Consider the following 20,848-nt stretch of genomic DNA (forward strand, 5'->3'; position numbering starts at 1 on the left):
TAAGAGTATGTTTAGTTTGGTAAGAAACTGCCAAACCATCTTCCAAAGTGGCTGCACCATTTTGCATCGCCACCAGCAATGAATGAGAGTTCCTGTTGCTCCACATCCTCACCAGCATTTGGTGTTGTCAGTGGTCTGGATTTTGGCCATTCTAGTAGGTGTGTAGTGGTATCTTGTTTTAATTTGTGATTCTCTAATGGCAAATGATGTTGAGCATCTTTTCCTATGCTTACTTGCCATCTATCTTCCTTGCTCAGGTGATTGCTTGGATCTTCCGCCCATTTTTAATCAGGTTGTTTTCTTATTGTTGAATTTCAAGAGTTCTTTGAATATTTTGGATAATAGTCCTTTATCAGATGTCTGTTGCAAATATTTCCTTCCAATTTGTGGCTTGCTTTGCGTTCTCTTGATAGTGTCTTTTGCAGAGGAGAATTTTTTAATGTTAATGAAGTCCAGCTTATCAGTTATTTCTTTCATGGATCATGTCTCTGGAGTTGTATCTAAAACATCATCACCATACCCAAGGTCAACTAGATTTTCTTTAATGTTATGTTCTAGTTTTATAGTTTTGCATCTTACATTTAGGTCAGTGATCCATTTTGAGTTAATTTTTGTGAAGGTATAAGGTCTGTGTCTAGATTTAATTTTTTTGTCTGGGGCTGTCCAGTCCTTCCAGCACCATTTGTTGAAAAGACGATCCTTTCTCCACAGTTATTGTTTTTGCTCTTTGTCAAGATCAGTTGACTGTATTGATGTGGGTCTGTTTCTGGCCTCTGCATTCTGTTCCATTGATTTATTTGTCTTTTTTTTTTTTCTTTTGGCCAGTATCACGCTATCTTGATTCCTGTAGCTTTATAGTAAGTCAATAACTTGCTGGGATTTTTATTGGGATTGCATTGAATCTATAAATCCAGTAGGGAAGAACTGACATCTTGACAATATTGAGTCTTCCTATTCACAAACATGGAATATCTCTCCATTTATTTAGTTCTTTGATATCTTTCGTTAGAATTTTGTAGTTTTCCTCATATAGATCTTGTACATATTTTGTTAGATTTATACCTCAATATTTAATTTGGGGGGGTGCTAATGTAAATGGTAACACGTCTTTAATTTCATTGTCTACTTGTTCATTGCTGGTATACAGGAAAGCAACTGATTTTTGAATATTAACCTTGTATCGCATAACCTTGCTATAATTGCTTATTAACTCCAGGAGTTTTTTTCTTCAGTCTAGTCTCTTGGCTTGCTCATCTCTGACCCTTATGCCCACGGTCTCCTTCCCGGTTTTCCTCTCTGGCGGAGCCTGGCAGTCAGCCTAGACTCCCTCCATGATCTCGCCATCCTCTGTCCGCTGGCAGGGAATCTTGTACTGCCCTAGGACAACCCTCATCTTTAGCTTTGCATTAGCCCATCTTGCATCCACAACCAGACTGCCATCTCCCTGTAAATCAACATTCACTCATCTCATTGTGCCTAGTACTTTTTTTTGTTGAATATCACAGAAGTCCAGGGCCTGGTGATGAAACAATAAAAACATAAGGCCCAGGAGGTCCATGTGGGCTAGAAGGGATGTGGGGCACTTTGTGGAGAAAGTGGGAGCATCCCTGAACTCTGAAACGTGGAAGGACCTTTCAGGTGGGAAGAGGAGGCAGAGGTGTGCTGTGTCCCAAGGATGCTAAGGTTGGTGGCTTGAAATGGGTATTTTAGAAATACTTTCTGAGGGACATTTGGTAATGTCCAGACACATTTTTGATTGTCACGATTTCATGGTGGTGGTGGTGGTGTTACTGGCATCTAGTGGGTAGAGGGCAGGGATACTGCTCAACATCCCACAGTGCACAGGACAGCACTTCCCTCTCCGTGCCCTGAACGTGGACGGTGCTGAGGTTGAGCAGCCTGGAGCAGAGGACTGAAGCCCGAGCTTTTCTCTGTCCCGCACACTCTTTTTTTTTTTTTTTAATAAATGTATTTATTTTATTTATTTATTTTTGGCTGTGTTGGGTCTTCGTTTCTGTGCAAGGGCTTTCTCTAGTTGCGGCGAGCGGGGGCTACTCTTCGTTGCGGTTCGTGGGCTTCTCATTGCGGTGGCTTCTCTTGTTGCAGAGCACGGGCTCTAGGCGTGTGGGCTTCAGCAGTTGCAGCATGCGGGCTTCAGTAGTTGTGGCATGCAGGCTCAGTAGTTGTGGCTCACGGGCTCTAGAGCACAGGCTCAGTAGTTGTGGCACATGGGCTCAGTTGCTCTGCGGCATGTGGGATCTTCCCAGACCAGGGCTCGAACCCATGTGCCCCGCATTGGCAGGCAGATTCTTAACCACTGCGCCACCAGGGAAGCTCTGTCCCACACACTCTTAAAGATTAACCTTTGCTTTGCAGTTGGTAATGATAATAAGCAACTGACATTATCTTCTGTAATCTTCACAGACCCCTACTAGATACTGTTACACCATTTTACAGAGTAATTTGCCCAAGACCATGCAGCTGTCTGCAGAGCCAGCAACCCACCTGGGACAAAGCCTCTTCTCATAACTGTGCCTGCAGACTTGGTGTTGAGAGAGCTGGGAGTTAAGACACCTGTTCCTGATTACTGTGTATTGATGCTGTCATTTTCCTCAAGTGCTTTTTTCCCCCTGAGCTGTGGTCGTTTCAAGTTGAATTTTAGATGGTTAGAAGAAATTTTGCAAAAATCTCCTTTTTTCTTGTTTGTGCTCTAAATTCAGTAGCTCTTTTGATATTACGCTTCTATTTTCCGTGCAGGCCCTGAACCTTAAGGAGACTGAGTCCTGTGTGTGCTGGGCTTTGCGCCATGTTACTTGCGGACAGTTTGCAGAGGTTTCAGAGACTTTTTTGGTTTTCAGCAAAGTACAGTTGGTTCGGTGCAGACCAGAAACTTCCCATCTCAGTTTAGCAGGTGAAAACCTTTGTGCTAAAGGCTTCTCTGGAGCAGGCAGTGTCTCAGGTTTCTCGTTGTCTGAGCTGACTCACTTAGATGGACTCCTTTTCCAAATGGTTAAAAATACCTACATGTTTTTGATGGATGAATGGATGAGCAGAGTGTGGCATATACCTGCAATCAGATGTTATTCAGCTGTGATAAAAAGGAGAGTCTGACACGTTACAACATGGCTGAACCTGGAGGACGTTCTGCTAAGTGAAATAAGCCAGTCACAAAAAGACAAATGTTGTATGATGTCACTGCTGTGAGGTCCTTAGAGAAGGCAAATTCATAGGGACACAGTAGCCTGGTGGGTGCTCGGGGCTGGAGGATGGGGAACGGAGAGTTAGTGTTTAAAGGGCACGGAGTGTCAGCTTTATGAGATGAACAGTTCTGGAGGTAGAAGATGGTGATGGTTGCACAAGAATGTGAATGTACTTAATGCCACTGAACTGTACACTTACAGATGTTTAAGATGGCAAATTGTATGTTATGTGTGTTTCACCTCAACTTAAATATGGGGAAAAAAAGTAATCTAGAGGTTTGACGTGAGGAATGGCATATTTCAAGACCATGGGCACTTCACTAACTTGTTGTATCACTACAGCATGCATTTTCCCCATGTAGAATGCTGTAGAATAAAACAGAAATAACCTCGTTAAGACTTGGTAAGTCTGCAAATAAAGGATACAAACCATTTGTAAAGCTACTTGTATTAAATACATGTTGCTAAAATAAAAACTGTGTTATACAGTAAACTACTATCTAGTGAAGTGATTTTACTCCAAAACTTAAAAAATTGTTTCTGTGGGGCAGAGAGAGTCCACACAATAGTGCAGAGGCTCTCTCCCCTGCATTCACTTTATCACGTGTAGTTAAAATTACCAACTACTGGGCTTCCCTGGTGGCACAGTGGTTGAGAGTCTGCCTGCCAGTGCAGGGGACACGGGTTCGAGCCCTGGTCTGGGAGGATCCCACATGCCGCGGAGCAACTAGGCCCGTGAGCCACAATTACTGAGCCTGCGCGTCTGGAGCCTGTGCTCCGCAACAAGAGAGGCCGCGATAGTGAGAGGCCCGCGCACCGCGATGAAGAGTGGCCCCCGCTTGCCACAACTAGAGAAAGCCCTCGCACAGAAATGAAGACCCAACACAGCCATAAATAAATAAATAAATTTAAAAAAAAAATTACCAACTACTTCCTGTCACACACTGAGTACTTGAAGCACAGGGTGTGACATTCCCAAGTGCCCAGGACCTGCTCCGTGTAGACCAGCTTCCTGCTGCCGTGTTAAAGTGACACACAACACAGCATGAATGGACCACATCTACTGGACTGTTCGGCCTTATCATTGACTCGGATTTGACCTCCTTTCTACACATGGAGTATATTTTCAATCTATGAGAACTTTTCAGAGCAAGCAAACTTGAATGATAGTTTTTATAGCCAACACCTGCCAGTAGCATTCAGTGTTTTTCGCAAGGTGGGTGAACAGTCTGGGAGGATTTGTGAAGCGGCCAGGAACCAAGATGGCATCTTGTGCTGCGGCTTCGTGGTTGGAGAGGGAGTGATGAGGGAAGCGCCGTGTCGTGGTCCCACCCTGAGGACTGAGCCGTAGCAGGTGGGGAGCTGGAAGGATAGTTTTTACAGTTGCTGTGGCCCAGCCACCTTCCTTTGCTTCCCCGCGTTACGGTTGAGTACTCTCTGTATTTGAGTGGGGAGCCCTCTTGCCACCTCTGGCCTCCTGGGTAAAGTACAGCCGTGCCATAAATGGTGAGCTGATAGACCTTTAAGTCAGGAGTGTTTCCTCATTTGCCTCATGGTGGGGAAATGTTCATTTTTTTCTTCCTCCTTGAAAATCTCCACTGCCGTTAAGTCTGGAAATAAACTGTACTTTATCCCAAATGTGAGGGTAACCTGTTTGAAGTGTAGAGACCTGTTAGCAAGTTAAGAGGATCTTGATTGATTTTGTGCCTTACCAGGGTTTTGGGGTTTGTCCTGTGTTTAGGTAGCATGTAAATTTCCCCAAGATGCTTCATTGTCTAACACAGTCGACTTTTGTTGGAAAGGATTATGCTTCAGGTTCTGGAACAGTGGGGCTAACGTAGAAAAAGATGAGTTGAGGGAGGAGAGAATCAACTTGCCTAAACCTAGAACTGCCTCTAAAGTTGAAGGTTGGAAAAGTCACCAAGAAACAAATTGATCATTATTATTATAGATTGATATCATTGAAAAACATTTTGTCTTTTTAAAGGGCTCAGTCAGGCAGTTCAGGGCTGAAAATGAGGCCCGGGCCTAAAAACGTACACAGGGTATTATCTGTTATGTGACTAGAGGAAAGAAATTAGCAGGAAAGTTTCAATTAACTGGAGCCCAAGTTACTAAACATTTTCCTTAATTTTTTTTTTTTAATTTTTAAATTTTTTTTAATTTAATTAATTTATTTATTTATGGCTGTGTTGGGTCTTCGTTTCTGTGTGAGGGCTTCCTCCAGTTGCGGCGAGCGGGGGCCACTCTTCATCGCGGTGCGCGGGCCTCTCACTATCGCGGCCTCTCCCGTTGCGGAGCACAGGCTCCAGACGCGCAGGCTCAGCAATTGTGGCTCACGGGCCCAGTCGCTCCGCGGCATGTGGGATCCTCCCAGACCAGGGCCCGAACCCGTGTCCCCTGCACTGGCAGGCAGACTCCCAACCACTGCGCCACCAGGGAAGCCCTCCTTAATTTTTTTTTTAAGAGAAAGTGTGAAAATAAGAAAAAGATGAAGAGTGGCCCCCGCTCTCCGCAACTGGAGAAAGCCCCCGCACAGAAACGAAGACCCAACACAGCCAAAAATAAATATAAATAAATAAATTAATTTAAAAAAATAAATAAATAAAAAGCAATATTACTTTAAGCATTAAGAACATTCCCTGGCCCGCCTTGGAAGCCGTTCACATCTGAGTTCCTCTGTGTGTGTCTTAACCTCCCTAGCGCTCTGTAGTGATATTTCATGTTCAGAATAAGGGCCCCAGGCCAGGGAGGGGCTTGAAACGTGAATGGGTACATCACATTTGCCACCCCGTATTTAAGGCAGGAACGGAGGGAGGTACAAAGAGTTTTTAGATTTTCCACAAGAGTGTTTTATTTGTTAGCCTCTCATTATCTTGTGGTTAGGATGGTACTTCATACCGACCTGATGATTAACCAGGAAGTCAGTTGAGTGGGATAGCTCCCTCCTTGAGCATTCATTCCTTTTATTTGTGAAGATTACACGGGACAGTTGGAAAAAAACAAGGGTTATTTTTGCTCATTTTGTTAAAGAAAAAAAATCTTTGAGTAGATAATCAGTGTACTGGCTTTAAGATTCAAACATTACGAAAGGGTGTCTTTCTCCCATCTCTGACCCCGGCGCCTCTCCCTAGAAGCAAGCACTTCCAGAGAGATGTCGTGCTTATATTAGTATGTGTGGGTGTATTCGTTTCTTCAGCAAACACTGAGAGCTGCAATGCGCTAGGCCCTGTGTGAGGGGCTGAGAATGTGTAGCTTCCCCTCCCTCTTTAATACTTAACAGTAGATCACTTTTTTTTTTTTTAAACATCTTTATTGGAGTATAATTGCTTTACAATGGTGTGTTAGTTTCTGCTCCGTAACAAAGTGAATTAGTTATACATATACATATGTTCCCATATCTCTTCCCTCTTGCGTCTCCCTCCCTCCCACCCTCCCTATCCCACCCCTCTAGGTGGTCTCAAAGCACCGAGCTGATCTCCCTGTGCTACGCGGCTGCTTCCCACTAGCTATCTATTTTACATTTGGTAGTGTATATATGTCCATGCCACTCTCTCACCCTGTCACATCTTACCCCTCCCCCTCCCCATATCCTCAAGTCCATTCTCTAGTAGGTCTGTGTCTTTATTCCCGTCTTGCCACTAGGTTCTTCATGACCTTTTTTTTTTTTTTCCTTAGATTCCATGTATATGTGTTAGCATACTGTACTTGTTTTTCTCTTTCTGACTTACTTCACTCTGTATGACAGACTCTTAACTCCATCCACCTCACTACCAATATGTCCATTTCATTTCTTTTTATGGCTGAGTAATATTCCATTGTATATATGTGCCACATCTTCTTTATCCATTCATCCGATGATGGACACTTAGGTTGCTTCCATGTCCTGGCTATTGTAAATAGAGCTGCAATGAACATTTTGGTACATGGCCATCATCAAAAAATCTAGAAACAATAAATGCTGGAGAGGGTGTGGAGAAAAGGGAACACTCTTGCACTGTTGGTGGGAATGTAAATTGATACAGCCACTATGGAGAACAGTATGGAGGTTCCTTAAAAAACTAAAAATAGAACTACCATACGACCCAGCAATCCCACTACTAGATCCCTTTTTTTGCACTAAAAGCAGCACTGTGTCTTGGAGATTGTTTTATATTGGTATTTATTGAGCTACCTTATTCTTTTGAATAGCCATATAGTGTTATATTTTAATTGAAATATCATTTTGATCTTTTCAGGACAGTTTGAATACTAGAATTTCTGCTTTGTTAAGTTAATCACGGTAATAAAAGATTCCATTCATTAAGTGCTCACTCTTGCCAGGTACTACGCTGACTGTGCTTATCTCATTTAACCCCGGGCAACGAGCCTCAGGGAGAGGAATTCTTAACCCCTGGGGCCCAGAGAGGCTGAGTAGCTTGCCAGGAGTTAGTGTTAATAAGTGGTGACTCCTGTCTAGTTCTAACACAGTATGATGGTTATTTCAGCTAGTCACTCAGGTATGCACTTCAGTTTAGGCAGAGATTACATACACCTGTCTCTATTTTTGCCCAGATTTTTTGTAATAAGCAGTTCTCTACAATAGCACCTATTGCTTGCAAGGTATGTGCAAAAGTATCCTGAGAGTATGATGTCTGGCAAGGCCTTCAAATGACCTTGAGCGTGTTGACGAGTCCTATATTTTAGGTAAGTAGTAAAGTCAAGTGGCATCTCTACGCTGAGGTCCAGTCGGTGCTCCCATGGGTCGGAAACCTCCGCAGGTAGGCATCCTGCCACAGTCCAGGGCCAAGTGACATTCGTATGGACGAGTCATGTGGAGAAGGCAGGGTCGCCCCAGGGGTCTGACCTTTTCAGGGACCCTGTTTTACTGATGAGAGCTGCAAACAGACCTGGTTTGTGAGTCACCCTTTGTCCGTTTTGGACTGTGAATAAGGGTGAGTAGGATTCTGTAGGGTGTACACACGATGGCAGGTAATTAATGCCTGAAGTTATGGTTGTGGCCTTTTACTGCTTTCCCCTGCACATAGGCTACTGGAAATTTCATCTCTTCCGAGTCTTCCTCTCTTAGTTTTCCTGCATTGCGTTTGGCCTGCCAGCGCAGGGGTGGAATTCAGGATGCTGCACTAAAGAGTACCGTGGAAGCCACCCGGTTCAGAGATGTTCACAACTACTGAAGCATAATTTTAAAACTTTGACAAGTCCAGAGATTATGAACAGCACGGAAGTGAGCCAATCGGCAGGAGGAGGGCAAAGGGCACGGGAGGCCAGTGTTGGCAAACCTTCCCTCCCCAGGCTTTATTCTGGAATCTTTTCTCGTGACGGTTTTGACAATGGCCTGGATGCCTGGATGGTGGCAGGTGCCTGGGCTGTGGAAACCAGGTAATGGGAGAGCGGAGGAGAAGGCGGTGGGCGGTGTGTGTGTGTGTGTGTGTGTGTGTGTGTGTGTGTGTGTGTGCGCGCCCTCCCTGACAGGCCTCAAACTGGGGGGCTGCGGGCGTAGGCCACAAAAAGCTAACGTGGGGAGGAGAAAAAGAAGTGTATGGCCAGGACCAGAGGGAAGCACCTTTGGTCGTGCTGGTGGGGGACAGGTGCCACCTCCAAATAGAGTTACAGGTAGGTGTGGGAAGCTGGAAACCCAGTGTGACACGGAGGTTTCCTGAAACTCGGTAACTTCTCTCATTCCAAAGTCCTTAGTAATGCTTCTTCTTTTTCCAGATCCTAAAATCAGAGGCATCTTTTTGAGGGCTTGATTTCTCCTAGGGTCTAGCAGTTTCATTGGAAGTGTTCACTGCTTGGGAGCAGATTTTAATCAAATGGTGATTGCCATGGATCATACACACGGAGCTTAATATTAAGAGGACGGTCATTCATAGGTTCAAATAAATCAATGAATGGTCGATTTAATAAACTACTTAAGGCAAGTTATCACTGGTTTAGAAAGGAAAAAAACAGCATTATTGAGACGTAATTCACGTAATACAAAATTCACCCTTTTAAATGGTACAGTTCAGTGTTTTTTACTATTTTTACAGAGTTACACAGCAATCACTGCTGTTTTTTCAGAACAGTTTAATCACCTCAAAATGAAACCCTGTACCATTAGCATTCTCTTCCCATTCTCCCCTGCCTAGCTCCTGACAACCACTGATCTACTTAATTTTTATGGATTTGTCTCTTCTGGACGTTTCATATAGATGGACTCATACAACATGTATGGCCTTTTGTGACCAGTTTCTTTCACTTAGCATCATGTTTTCTAGGTTTATCCGTGTTGTAGCATGTATTGGTACTTCATTCCTTTTTACGGCTGAATAATATTTCATTGCTTGATATACCACAGTTTGTTTATTCACTCATTAATTGATGGACATTTGGATTCTTTCCCTTTTTTGGCTATTATAAACATTTGTGTTCAGTGTTTGTGAGGACATATGTTTTCATTTCTCTTGGGTATATGTCTAGGAGTGAAATTGCTGGGTCGTTTGGTAACTCAACATTTAACTTTTTGAAGATGTCACTGATCTTTTGAGCCCTCTGTCAGAGGATCTCCACAGACCCCAACAAATATCCCTATTGAGTTTGAGAGGATATTGGACAAGATTATTGTTGCTTTGACCCATTGTGATCTTTTTACCAGCGCCTTTTTTCCCCTTGCTACCAGTGATCTTGGTTTTATACATATACTAAATTGCCAACTGATTTTTGAGAAGAGTTCATTATAATATATGCTGGTGATTGTGTATTAGATGCCATAAAGTTTTATGTGAAACAACCTCTCTTTATTAAAAATTACAAACATTTATAAAGTAGTAAAGAATAAAATTTTGAAAATAATAAAATAGCTTTATCAAATCTGAACATTTGGCTTTGGGTTCCCTTCTTTTGCCCAGAGGTAACCACCATTTTGCATTGGTGTTAAAATTCTGTTTCATTCTGAAATAAGATTCTGATCTTTAGAACAGAATTTTGAAGTCTTTTATAACCTGTGTATTTGGTCTGAGTGCTGAAACATTAGAGCATTTTTTGCGACAGGTGTACTTGTAGTAGGGTGGTTCACGTATGGGGGGTTAATAATCCTGTGAGTCATGGAGCATTTGGTTCATGTTTGACTGTAGGTAACCAGTTGTCATCTAGGCTTCTATTTTAAGAAGACCTTTCACACCAGGAAGGCGTGATGATATTTCCTGCTGCGAGGAACTTTGAGAGACAGTAGCATCAAATGCCAGATCTTAGTTTCGTGGAGTGGTTTTTGTTTTGAAATGATTTTGTGGAATTTGTCAGGGTTCTTTAAAAATTAATTGCAATCGGGCTTCCCTGGTGGCACAGTGGTTGGGAATCCACCTGCCAATGCAGGGGACACGGGTTCGAGCCCTGGTCCGGGAGGATCCCACATGCCGCGGAACAACTAAGCCCTTGCACCACAACTACTGAGCCTGAGCTCTAGAGCCTTCGAGCCACAGCTATTGAAGCCCGCGTGCCTAGAGCCCGTGCTCCGCAACAGGAGAGGCCACCGCAGTGAGAAGCCCGTGCACAGCAACGAAGACCCAACGCAGCCATAAACAAACAAACAAACAAATAAGTAAATAGGAAATCTCTTAAAAATATAAATAAATAAAATTAATTGCAATCAATATGATGCCAACTGTGACACAGTTTCTTTGACTGCAAGATGTAAAATAGATAATCTAAAATTTTAGTTGGTCAGGTCTAGATCAACTAAAATTTTAGATTTGCTATTTTACATCTTCCAGTTTTCTTTTCTCTTCTTAATGATTAGTGCAGTAAATTGTATGGCTTCATTTGAGGCAGGTAATGAATTGACATTTATCAGTTTGGGGGGAAGTTACTTAGGATAGAATCACTAAGGCATATCATCAAGAAATCCATTTAAATAAAGTTGCTAACTTTCAGTATGTTTCATAGTTTATTTTCGTTAACTATTTTTCCCATATTGATGTACTTACAAATATTCCCTTTGCAATAATTTTTTGACTTTAAAATATTTCATGCCATTTGTTAACTTTATATCTTGAAGCATTAAAAAATTTCATTATCTTCACTAGCAGTTTAATGTTTTAAAAAATTATATTTTTGATAATATCAAGTTTTAATTGATTAAAAAACAGGTCAATTGAGATATGAGACAGGAGTTCTGACACTAGTGACAGGTGAAGAGTGAACCAGTGTGGCTCTGTTTTAGGACACTTTGGCAGTAAGCATCAAGAAATTTTAAAATGGTAGTGCCCCTTGGTCCAGAAAACCCAGCTTTAAAGGATCTCCTCAGATTGTGCATAAAGATTGAGATATAGGTATACATTTTATAGAGTTGTGTGTAGAAGTAAAAAATAATGGGAAAACTCTAGCATTAGGCAGTTGGTTAAACCATGCTGTATCTTTAAGGTGAAATTCCGTGCACAATTAAAAATGATGTTTTTAATGCTGAATTGATGGAAAATGCTCATAATATAAGTAGAAAAGGAACTTTGTAGAGCAGTATATTTGCCATGATCCCAATTTTAATAAAAAGAAAGAAATTGGGAAAAGGAGCTTAGGAAAATGACAAGAAAAATATATACTACAGTGTTCAAAGTGGTTATATTTGAATAATAGAATTTGGGTAAGTAGTTGTCTTTTTTATTTTGGGGGTCTTTCAGATTCACGTACACACAACTTTTTGGAACCTGGATTTGAAAATCTGAAAGTCAAACAATTTAATACACGTTAAAGCAGCCTACTTTAGTTGCTTCAACAACTGATAAACTTAATTGAGTTTTAAAAAATATGCCAGGTCACCCAGGTTCTTCGTCACTTGTGGTGTGTAGGTGATCTTGAATGTGCCAAAAGCAACACAGCACTACCAAGCAACTGCTTTGTGGCTCTGTTTTCACAAATTCATTTTCTTTAGCAGATAAACCAGTTAGCGTTTTGGTTCTTCATTTTGGAGTTGGTTCTTTGTTTTGTTTTTGCATGGTTTTTTTTTTCAAATATCCTTTATGTTCTATGTGTGTTGTCATTTGATGAGTCAAATTATTCTCAATTGTAAGTTAATTCTTGATAAGCTGTGTATCAAGAGAAATTGAAATTATGATTTTCGCATCTGATCAGCAGTCTGTAAAAGCAGCTCTGTATACTGCTCGTTATTCCATTGGTACTGTTTGAGGGACCTGTGGGGTGACGATTAGGGACGCACACTCAGCTGGATCCCTAGGGCACTGTAGAATTCCCGCCAGCAGTGACTTCTCTTTTCAGTGTCCTACCTGCCATGGCTTGCTTACATATGTTGAATATGAAATAAATATGTTATTCTCATCTTATTTGATATTTTGCTTATGTGAGTATCTCTGTGCCTCCTAAATTTAATTATGACATGTATGTTTATTATAAAGATCTTCTGGGCTTCCCTGGTGGCGCAGTGGTTGAGAGTCTGCCTGCCAATGCAGGAGACATGGGTTCGGGCCCTGGTCTGGGAGGATCCCACATGCCGCGGAGCAACTGGGCCCGTGAGCCACAATTGCTGAGCCTGCACGTCTGGAGCCTGTGCTCCGCAACAAGAGAGGCCGCGATGGTGAGAGGCCCGCACACCGCGATGAAGAGTGGCCCCCGCTTGCCACAGCTGGAGAGGGCCCTCGCAGAGAGGCGAAGACCCAACACAGCCATAAATTAAATAAATAAATAAATAATAATTAAAAAAAAAAAAAAAGATCTTCTGCCACATGTTAAAAAGGTTGAAGTTTCAGACTTCTTTGGAATCCTTGAGCGTTCCTGGGGTTTTACTTGGAAGGATATTCTTGACAAATGCCATGGTAAATTGGCTGTTGTGTTTCTGCTGTCGTTTCTGTGGCGTATCTTCCCATCGTATCTTCTTCCTAGTCGTATTATTTAGCTCGTTGGTGTCTGACTTTTTTCTAGGTGGTTTCTGACAGTTTGGGTCATCTGTGACAATGACATTGTTTTATTTATTTTGATTGTTACTTAAAAATCATCCATGTTTTACTTCTTCCCACTAGGGCCTATTGGGCGAGCGGCTACAGATAATACAAGAGATGAAGGATTTCCAGGTTGTGGGCTTGTTTGTGGCCAAGCTGGCCTGCTTTCCTTCTTTGGGACTCTGGGGATAAACTGAATCGAGTTACACAGCTTAGAACAGTAGTTCATCTGTTTGCTCTCGCCGTGGACTGAGCTTTCGAGAGTATGTGACAGGAAGGAAAACTAGGGCTTTTAACTGATGTCATGCCTGTCCTGTTGCTTGGTAGCCAGAAGCCCGTGCTGGCTGTGCCTGGACGTGGCAGGCCCTTGTGACAAGCCGTGCACTTGGGGCGCGGGCCTGAGTGGAGGGGAAAGGAGAAGGCTGTCCGGGCCCTTCTGTTTCTGTGCTTTCCTGCTCCCCGTGTCTTCCTGAGCTGGGGGGACAGCTAGCTTGCTTCCTGGGAAAGTAGGTCCTTACTCTTGCAGAGCTTCCAGATGCCATGATTGCTTTTCTTTAAATAAGCTGTTGAAAAATATTCTTTAAAATGACTTTTATTTACGTCTGTGAAACGTTGTTTCTGTAGAAGCACATTCAAGTTTCATTGGTGAAGAAAAATGAGATTTTTTTTTTTTCTTTTCTAAACCATTGAGATATAGTTGACATATCACATAATTCACCTGCTTAAATTGTAGGATTCAGTGGTTTTTAGTATATGGGTTTTTTTTTTTGGCCGTGCAGCATGTGGGATCTTAGGGTCCCCCACCAGGGATTGAACCCGCGTCCCCTGCATTGGAAGCTCAGAGTCTTAACCAGTGGACCGCCAGGGAAGTCCCAGCATATGGTTTTTAATATATCCACAGGTATGTGCAGCCATCGCCACAATCAATTTTAGAACAATTTCATACCTCAAAAGGAGACCCTGTCCCCTTTAGTCCCCTTCTGCCCTAACCCTAGGCACCCACTCTGTAGATTTCCTCGTTCTGGACATTTCATATGAATGGAATCATTTAATATCTGGTCTTTTGTTCTGGCTTCTTTCACTGAGCATGTTTTTAGGGTTCATCCATGTTGTAGCATGTGTCAGGACTTCATTCCTTTTTTAAAAATTGTGGTAAAATATGCGTGACATAAAATTTACCATTTTAACCATATTTAAGTGTATAGTTTAGTGGCATTAAGTCGGTCACGTTGTTGTTCAACCATCACCACTGTTCATCGCAAGAATGTTTTCATCTTGCTAAACTGAACCTCTGTGCCCATTAAACCGTAATTCCTCATCCCTGCCGGTAACCCCTCTTTGAATTCATTAGCTCACTCCGAATCTGTTTTAGTTATTTTGTGTGTGTTTCCTGGAATGAGGTATGTCCTTTTGAAGTCTAGCCCTGCTGACAGCTTGATTTTAGCCCTGTGAGACCTGTCTAGAGGCATCTGACCTCCAGAACTGTAAGATAATAAATGTGTGTTCTTTAAAGCCACGAAGTTTGTGGTCGTAAGTGACAGCAGCCACAGGAACAGAGCCATTTGTCTTATGTAAGTTAGTACAGACTTGTCCTGACGTTGGGCTCCTGTGATGGATGGCGGTGCCCGCAGCATCACTGTGTGTCTGGCATGGCACGTGGTGCCCTCCTGCTTGTGTCCGTCTCTCAGCATGAGGGTTAAAAGCAAGGATTCTGGAGCCAGATGCCGTCTTCCATCGTGGCTCTGCCACTTTCTTGCTTTGTTTCCTCCTCTGTGAGATGGAGGCAGTACTGGCACTGCCCTGTAGGTTGTCCGGAGGATGGAATGACCCCACCCTTGCTGCATGCTCAGGACGTTGCGGCCCCAGGGCTCTGTGACCCTGAGGTCTTACAGTGACTGAATTTAAGTGCTGCTCCTTTACAGAGGAGTGCATTTTTGAGGGTCACAGAGGTTTAGCAGCGTGCCCAAGATTACACAGCTAGTAAGTGCAGAACTAGGGTTTGAATCGGCTCCCTGGCTCTGAAGCCTGTGGCTTTTCTTTTACATGATGCCCTCCCCCAGGAGGAGGGGACTGTCCCTTGGGGAGCTTACAGTCTAATTAGAGAGCCAAGGCTGACCGCCAGCCTATCAGAGAACAATGTGAGATGGTCAGTTACCCAATGTAGCAGGGAGGAGTTTGGAGAAGGGAGGTTCTGGGAGAGTGCTGTGGGTCATTGTCATTTTCAGAAAGTCTCCATTGAGCATCCACCATCTGGGGCCGCTGGGCCTTGAGAATTGAAGTTAGACGTGGCCCCTGTCTTCAGGAGCTAGCAGGGAAGACAGCAGAAGATTCTTGAGGAGGTTGGGCTTTGAACTTGGTTTTAAACAGTAGGTAGTTTTTATTTTTTTATAAACTTATTTATTTTATTTATTTATTTTTCGCTGCGTCGGGTCTTCGTTGCTGCGCGCGGGCTTTCTCTAGTTGCGACGAGCGGGGGCTACTCTTCGTTGCGGTGCACGGACTTCTCATTGTGGTGGCTTCTCGTTGCGGAGCACGGGCTCTAGGCGTGCGGGCTTCAGCAGTTGTGGCACACGGGCTTCAGTAGTTGTGGCTCGCGGGCTCTAGAGCGCAGGCTCAGTAGTTGTGGTGCACAGGCTTAGTTGCTCTGCGGCATGTGAGATCTTCCTGGACCAGGGCTCGAACCCGTGTCCCCTGCATTGGCAGGCGGATTCTTAACCACTGCGCCACCAGGGAAGCCCAGTAGGTAGTTTTTAGATGGCAGAGAAGAGTGAGGAGTTTCCAGACTGGAAGAACAGGAGTAAGTGGATGTGGTGACGCTGTATCAGTTACTACTAGGTTTAGCTGCTTATAACAGAGGACCCCAGAGTCACAGTGGTTAAACAATATAGAAATTTATTTCCGTTGTGCATTAAAGAGGTCCAGGAGTAGCCAGGCTGAGCAGGTGTGGCAGCTTCACGGCTTGATGGGGATGCAGACTCCTTTCAACCAACCGCTCTGCTGTTCCTAGGATGTGGCCGTTAATCTCGTGATCTAAGAAGCTGCTAAAGCTCTGGCCACATGTGCTAGTTAGGATCCTGGCAAGGAAACGGAAACACCACTAGGTATTTCAGCAGCCATAGAGGATTTAATATAGGGAAATGGGTGAACAGGCGGTGGAGAACCAAAAAAGCAAAAAGGGAACACAAGTGATTAAAATAAGGAATACTAGGTGGTGCAGGAAGCAGGCTCCCGGGGCTGGGGGACAAGGGAAGAGGTTGGGGTGATCAGAACCTGGAAGCTGAGAGGAGGGACCCACGGAGTTGGGATCCCGACCTCCAAGGAGAGGGCACTGCTTGGCTATTGCTGGGGACCCCGAGGCTGGTGTGGGGTCGCCCAATGAAGTGAGGACGGGAACGGGCGGGTTGCTGCCGCAGCACGCGGGCAGGAGCGGCAGGCAGACACGTCTGCGCCAGAACCTGATGAATGGGAGCAGCTGATAAAGGAGGTTTGTCATCGGCAGAGTCCCAGCCCAGCATCACAGCAGAACTGGAGTGGGAATTTGGAGCCCAGAGGCAGTAGCTTAGCCCTGACCCACCACTGTCTCCTCGGTCCACACAGCAGGATGGATGGGGAAGAGGGGGCAAGCGCATGAGCATGTCTGACGTTGATTTCCCAAAAGCCACATAGACACTTCCTTGACATTTTATTTGCCAGTACTTGGTCGAACAGGCCCGGCCAGCTGTAGAGGCAGCTGGTAAATAGAGTCCTGATGCATTGCACGTTGCTGCCTGAGCACAGCCTAGGTTCTCTAACCCAGGAGGGTGGGGAGTGTCCGCCACAGGGGTGGAACTTTGAGCATTTTTGTGGCACCGTTAATGCAGCAACGTTAACAACCTCCAGATAAAAAGTTCTCCCTGTTATCTTTCTTCCTCACACAAAGTGAACTCTGTCTCTTGGACCATTTCTTGGCGGTGCTTGTCACTGCGTGCTCAGGATCCCTGTCTGACTGGGTGTGTGATGATGCAATTTAGGTTTGTATTTAGCCTCACTTCGGGGAACGTAGCTTCACTAAGACTGTCAGTGGATAGAACAGGGAAAGAGGCTGCTGCCTTCTGTGACTGGGGGACGTCGTTCTAGGAAGCTCTGGTCCACCTGGCTGATAACTTTTTCTCCACGAGTTTCACCTATACTGCTGTGTGACATTGATGCATCTGACAGGCAGGTGTAGACTCAGGGTTTGCTGAAGCGTCTGGTTCAGACATTGTCCCATGATTTTGAATTCTGTCTTACAGTTTTATGTCTGCTTTCTTCATTAGAGCGGAAGTTTCTCGAGGGCAGGAACCAGAGCCTGTTTCAGTTTTGTGTTACCCGAGCTTCCAGCATAGTGCTTTGCTTATGTAATAGCTCCTTACACTTTATTGACTAGCTATGAATGGGGTTTGGGGACTCTGAAGTCTACTACAGATGAGGTGCCTCTGGTCTCGAATTCCTGATTGTACAGTATTTTGTGTTCATTTAACTCCAATCCCTGCATTAACTAACCACCCTCTGCATCTAATCATTTCCAACCCAGGCAGGTGATTTGTCCCCGGGGCTATGCTTTCCTGTTTAAACGTCCCCTGTAACTTGTTGCTTGTCTTTGGTAGTCACAGTAGAAGGTTTAGGGTATTGAGAGCTCTGAGAGCTCCAATAATTGTTAATTATTAGAGCTCTCAGAGCTCCAGTAATTGTTAATGTTGCAAATTTTTTGAAAAGGCTGTTAGGCAAACCTGGTTAAGAAGGGGTGGATCTTTCCACTTCATAGTGGAAAGTCCTGGAGGAGATGGTTTAAGTATTGCCCCAAGAGTTTAACCTGGCAGTGATGGGTATATGATGGGAATTTTGGATCATACATGAATGTGGGCTGGAAGGGAGGCATCTGGGATTTCCCCCCATTACCAGGGCTGAAGAGGGTCTCCTCACTCCTTGTCACTCTCTGAGGCAGATGCCACATGCAATTATAAAAACTCCCCCCATCACTAGCCTAGAAGAACAGATCCAGAATTTGCCTGTTTTTAATGTGACTCGTGGAATTGATCTGAGAACCTGCGGAGTTAATCATTTATGTTGCTAGTATCCTGAGAGATTAAATGAAGACTTAGATGAGGACAGTTCTTGTGGAATGGGTCCTGACTTCTCATCCACAAGCGATTTAGCTTGCTTCCAAAATACAGATACTTATGGTCCTCTTGTTTCTGGCAGAGGTGGCCTCAGTAACATGCTGTTCCAGTGCTCCTTACCCGACACTCTGGCCACCGTTGGTGACGAGCCTCGGAAGGTGCTCCTACGGCTGTACGGCGCGATTCTGAAGATGGTGAGTTCCTCGGCTGCTTGGGGATGGGAGGGGCCTGGCCACAGTTCTCCTCCTCTTTCCTAATTACCTGGGAAGAGACTTAAAATACGTTGTTAGTGGTGTTGTAAGAGCTATTTAAATATATTGCTTTTGCTTTAATTGGGCTGCACAACTTGGTTTTTTGTTTATATTCTAAGTAAATTCTGTCTTTACTTATTATTTGTTAGTAAACTAGTACAAATACGCCCAGCTTTATATCCAGAGGAAGTACAATGTTGGTTAAATCTTTAATAGTGCTGGATAATGCTTGGATTTTCCACACACTGAAATTTTCAGCTCAGATTTAGGTTGTAAAATTCAAATGTGGGGAAAGTATTGTTTGTATAGCATCATCAAAAAGGGTTTACAGGATAGTCGCAGTGGAAAAGTATGAGCTCAGTGAAGCTGAATTTATTAACTACCTCCCTTTGAGATTTCTTTAAAACTTTGAATTTGTTAGATTCCTAGTCTTTCTAAATTTTTATATTACTTAAATAATTGAATCTTTCAGTTAAAGTACCTTATTTGTTGAATTGTCTTAACCAGTTATAGGATATCCCAAATGTCTGGATTTAAAAAAAAAAACTATACCATGAATTTATCATTTTACTGACCACACATATAAATGTGTGTATGTTTCTGTGGTAGAATTTTGATATCCATTTAAATCTTCCTTGGAAGGGCCCATTTTGATCTTCATGAAACAGAGAATAGTTTTCTGACTCAGTTTTTTTTTTTAAAGACTAATCTCTTTCAGCTCAGTCTAAAAAGCAGGTCATGTCCATATCTTTGATGATTCGATTATATGTTGAGAAATATTAAAGTTAAAATTGGCACTCTGCATATTAACTCATTTAAAAAAATTGTCGTGATGTGACTGAACCTTTTCATTGGGTAATTTCCCCTTAACCCTGTCCAGATGTGAGAGTGGTCAGGGTCTGAGGTTAGGAACAAGCTAGCGTGTCTGCGGAAACCTGAGGCCACTTTGGCACTAGGTTCACGTGCTGACTGACAGCCGACCCTGCCCCCTGACTGACAGTGGACGAGCAGAACAGGGTCTCTGCTTACCACGCAGTCCAGTGTTTTATTTAATCAAGTTGCAGTTTCAGAACAGTTCTTGAACTACCCAATTAATGTCCTTTTGGGACTTTTAATGAAATCAACCTTCAGCCATCTTTTTCTCTGAGGACCTTCTGTAACAATTAAGTCCCATTTCTGCCCGTTCGTTTCGTGTGCTTTCATTTAAGCAACACTTTAAAAATACTTTAATAGCCAGCTGCTGGAATTGCATGCGATATGAGACTATTGTTTAAATCTGATTTATGGAGCCTTTGTTTCTGTTTCAACTTAAATAGGAGCGTTTTCAGTGTGCGCGGTGCGCTCCTCCTAGGCCGGGGGCAGGCCCTGTGCCCTGAGAGCAGCAGAGCCCTGTGGAGGTGAGGGGGTGCTCTGACGCACGCTGTCCAGGACGCCGGTCACCAGCCACGTGTGGCCCTCATATGCCTGAAAAGTGGCAAGTGCAGCCAAGGAATGGAGTTTTACATTCTACGTAATTTTACTTAATTTACATTGCAGTGGTTACATGGCGCTGGTGGCTGCTGCGTTGGCTGGCACGTGTGCCCTGTTAAGGACAGGTAACTTAGCAACAGCCGGCTGCAGCGCAGGCCGTGACCGCGCGGTTTTCTTTTCCCCTAATAAAGATTCACCGTCAGTAGTTAATATTTTGTCCTTTTTGAAATTTTAGCAGTCTAGAATTATTACCTGATAGTACTTAAGTCCAATAGAAATGTCTGGAAATAGAGTTTGTTTGAACAGAATTCGGTGTCCCTATTTATTTTTAAGGGGAAAAAAAAAGACTATTAGGTAACTCAGTAGAAAAATAGAGAAGAGTTGAAGCCACTTAAAATGGAATTAACTTTTACCAAACGAATGGATCAGAGTATGTTTTACATGCAGTTAATGGGGGAGGAGGGGGCAGCACTCTAGATTTAGCTTCTCAATTCTATTTTTACTAGGCTCTTAGTTTCCATTCCTGAAACTGCATCTGCTGTTGAAGAGTAGAAGCTATGCTTGAAAGCACATGGGTAGAAAGGGAAGCAAGTAGCTCACGAGATGGATAATGAGCAAACGTCTGACAGTCTCACAACTGACTCTGACGACAAACTCATTTTTGTTAGAAAAAAGCTGTTCCTTTGCTTTATAGGTGGGACTCAATGTTTTCAATATCATTACTCAGTTGATTGAGTCCCTAGTTCAAGTACACTTTTTTGTTGAAGTTTGAACTTAGTAAAACCATGAAACCTACAGCCTCAAGTATTTTTGGTTCCCAAGTTCTTTGCGGTTTGGCAGGGGCACTCGCTGCCAGTTTGAGT

The 20,848-nt window shown here is 43.5% G+C and overlaps 1 protein-coding gene across 10 annotated transcripts in view; it reads left to right on the forward strand.

The window, feature by feature from the left end:
* Positions 1-20,848, forward strand: part of CHKA (choline kinase alpha) — a 61,491-nt gene that overhangs the window by 7,049 nt on the left and 33,594 nt on the right. For all 10 annotated transcript variants that reach the window (XM_082343015.1, XM_082343014.1, XM_082343010.1 and 7 more), the window contains exon 2: positions 18,347-18,458. In XM_082343015.1, the coding sequence (XP_082199141.1) occupies positions 18,347-18,458 (112 nt within the window). The remainder of the gene's footprint in view (positions 1-18,346; positions 18,459-20,848) is intronic.

This window comes from Balaenoptera borealis (genome assembly GCF_965194805.1).
Source record: "Balaenoptera borealis genome assembly, chromosome: 11".
Lineage (NCBI taxonomy): Eukaryota > Metazoa > Chordata > Mammalia > Artiodactyla > Balaenopteridae > Balaenoptera > Balaenoptera borealis.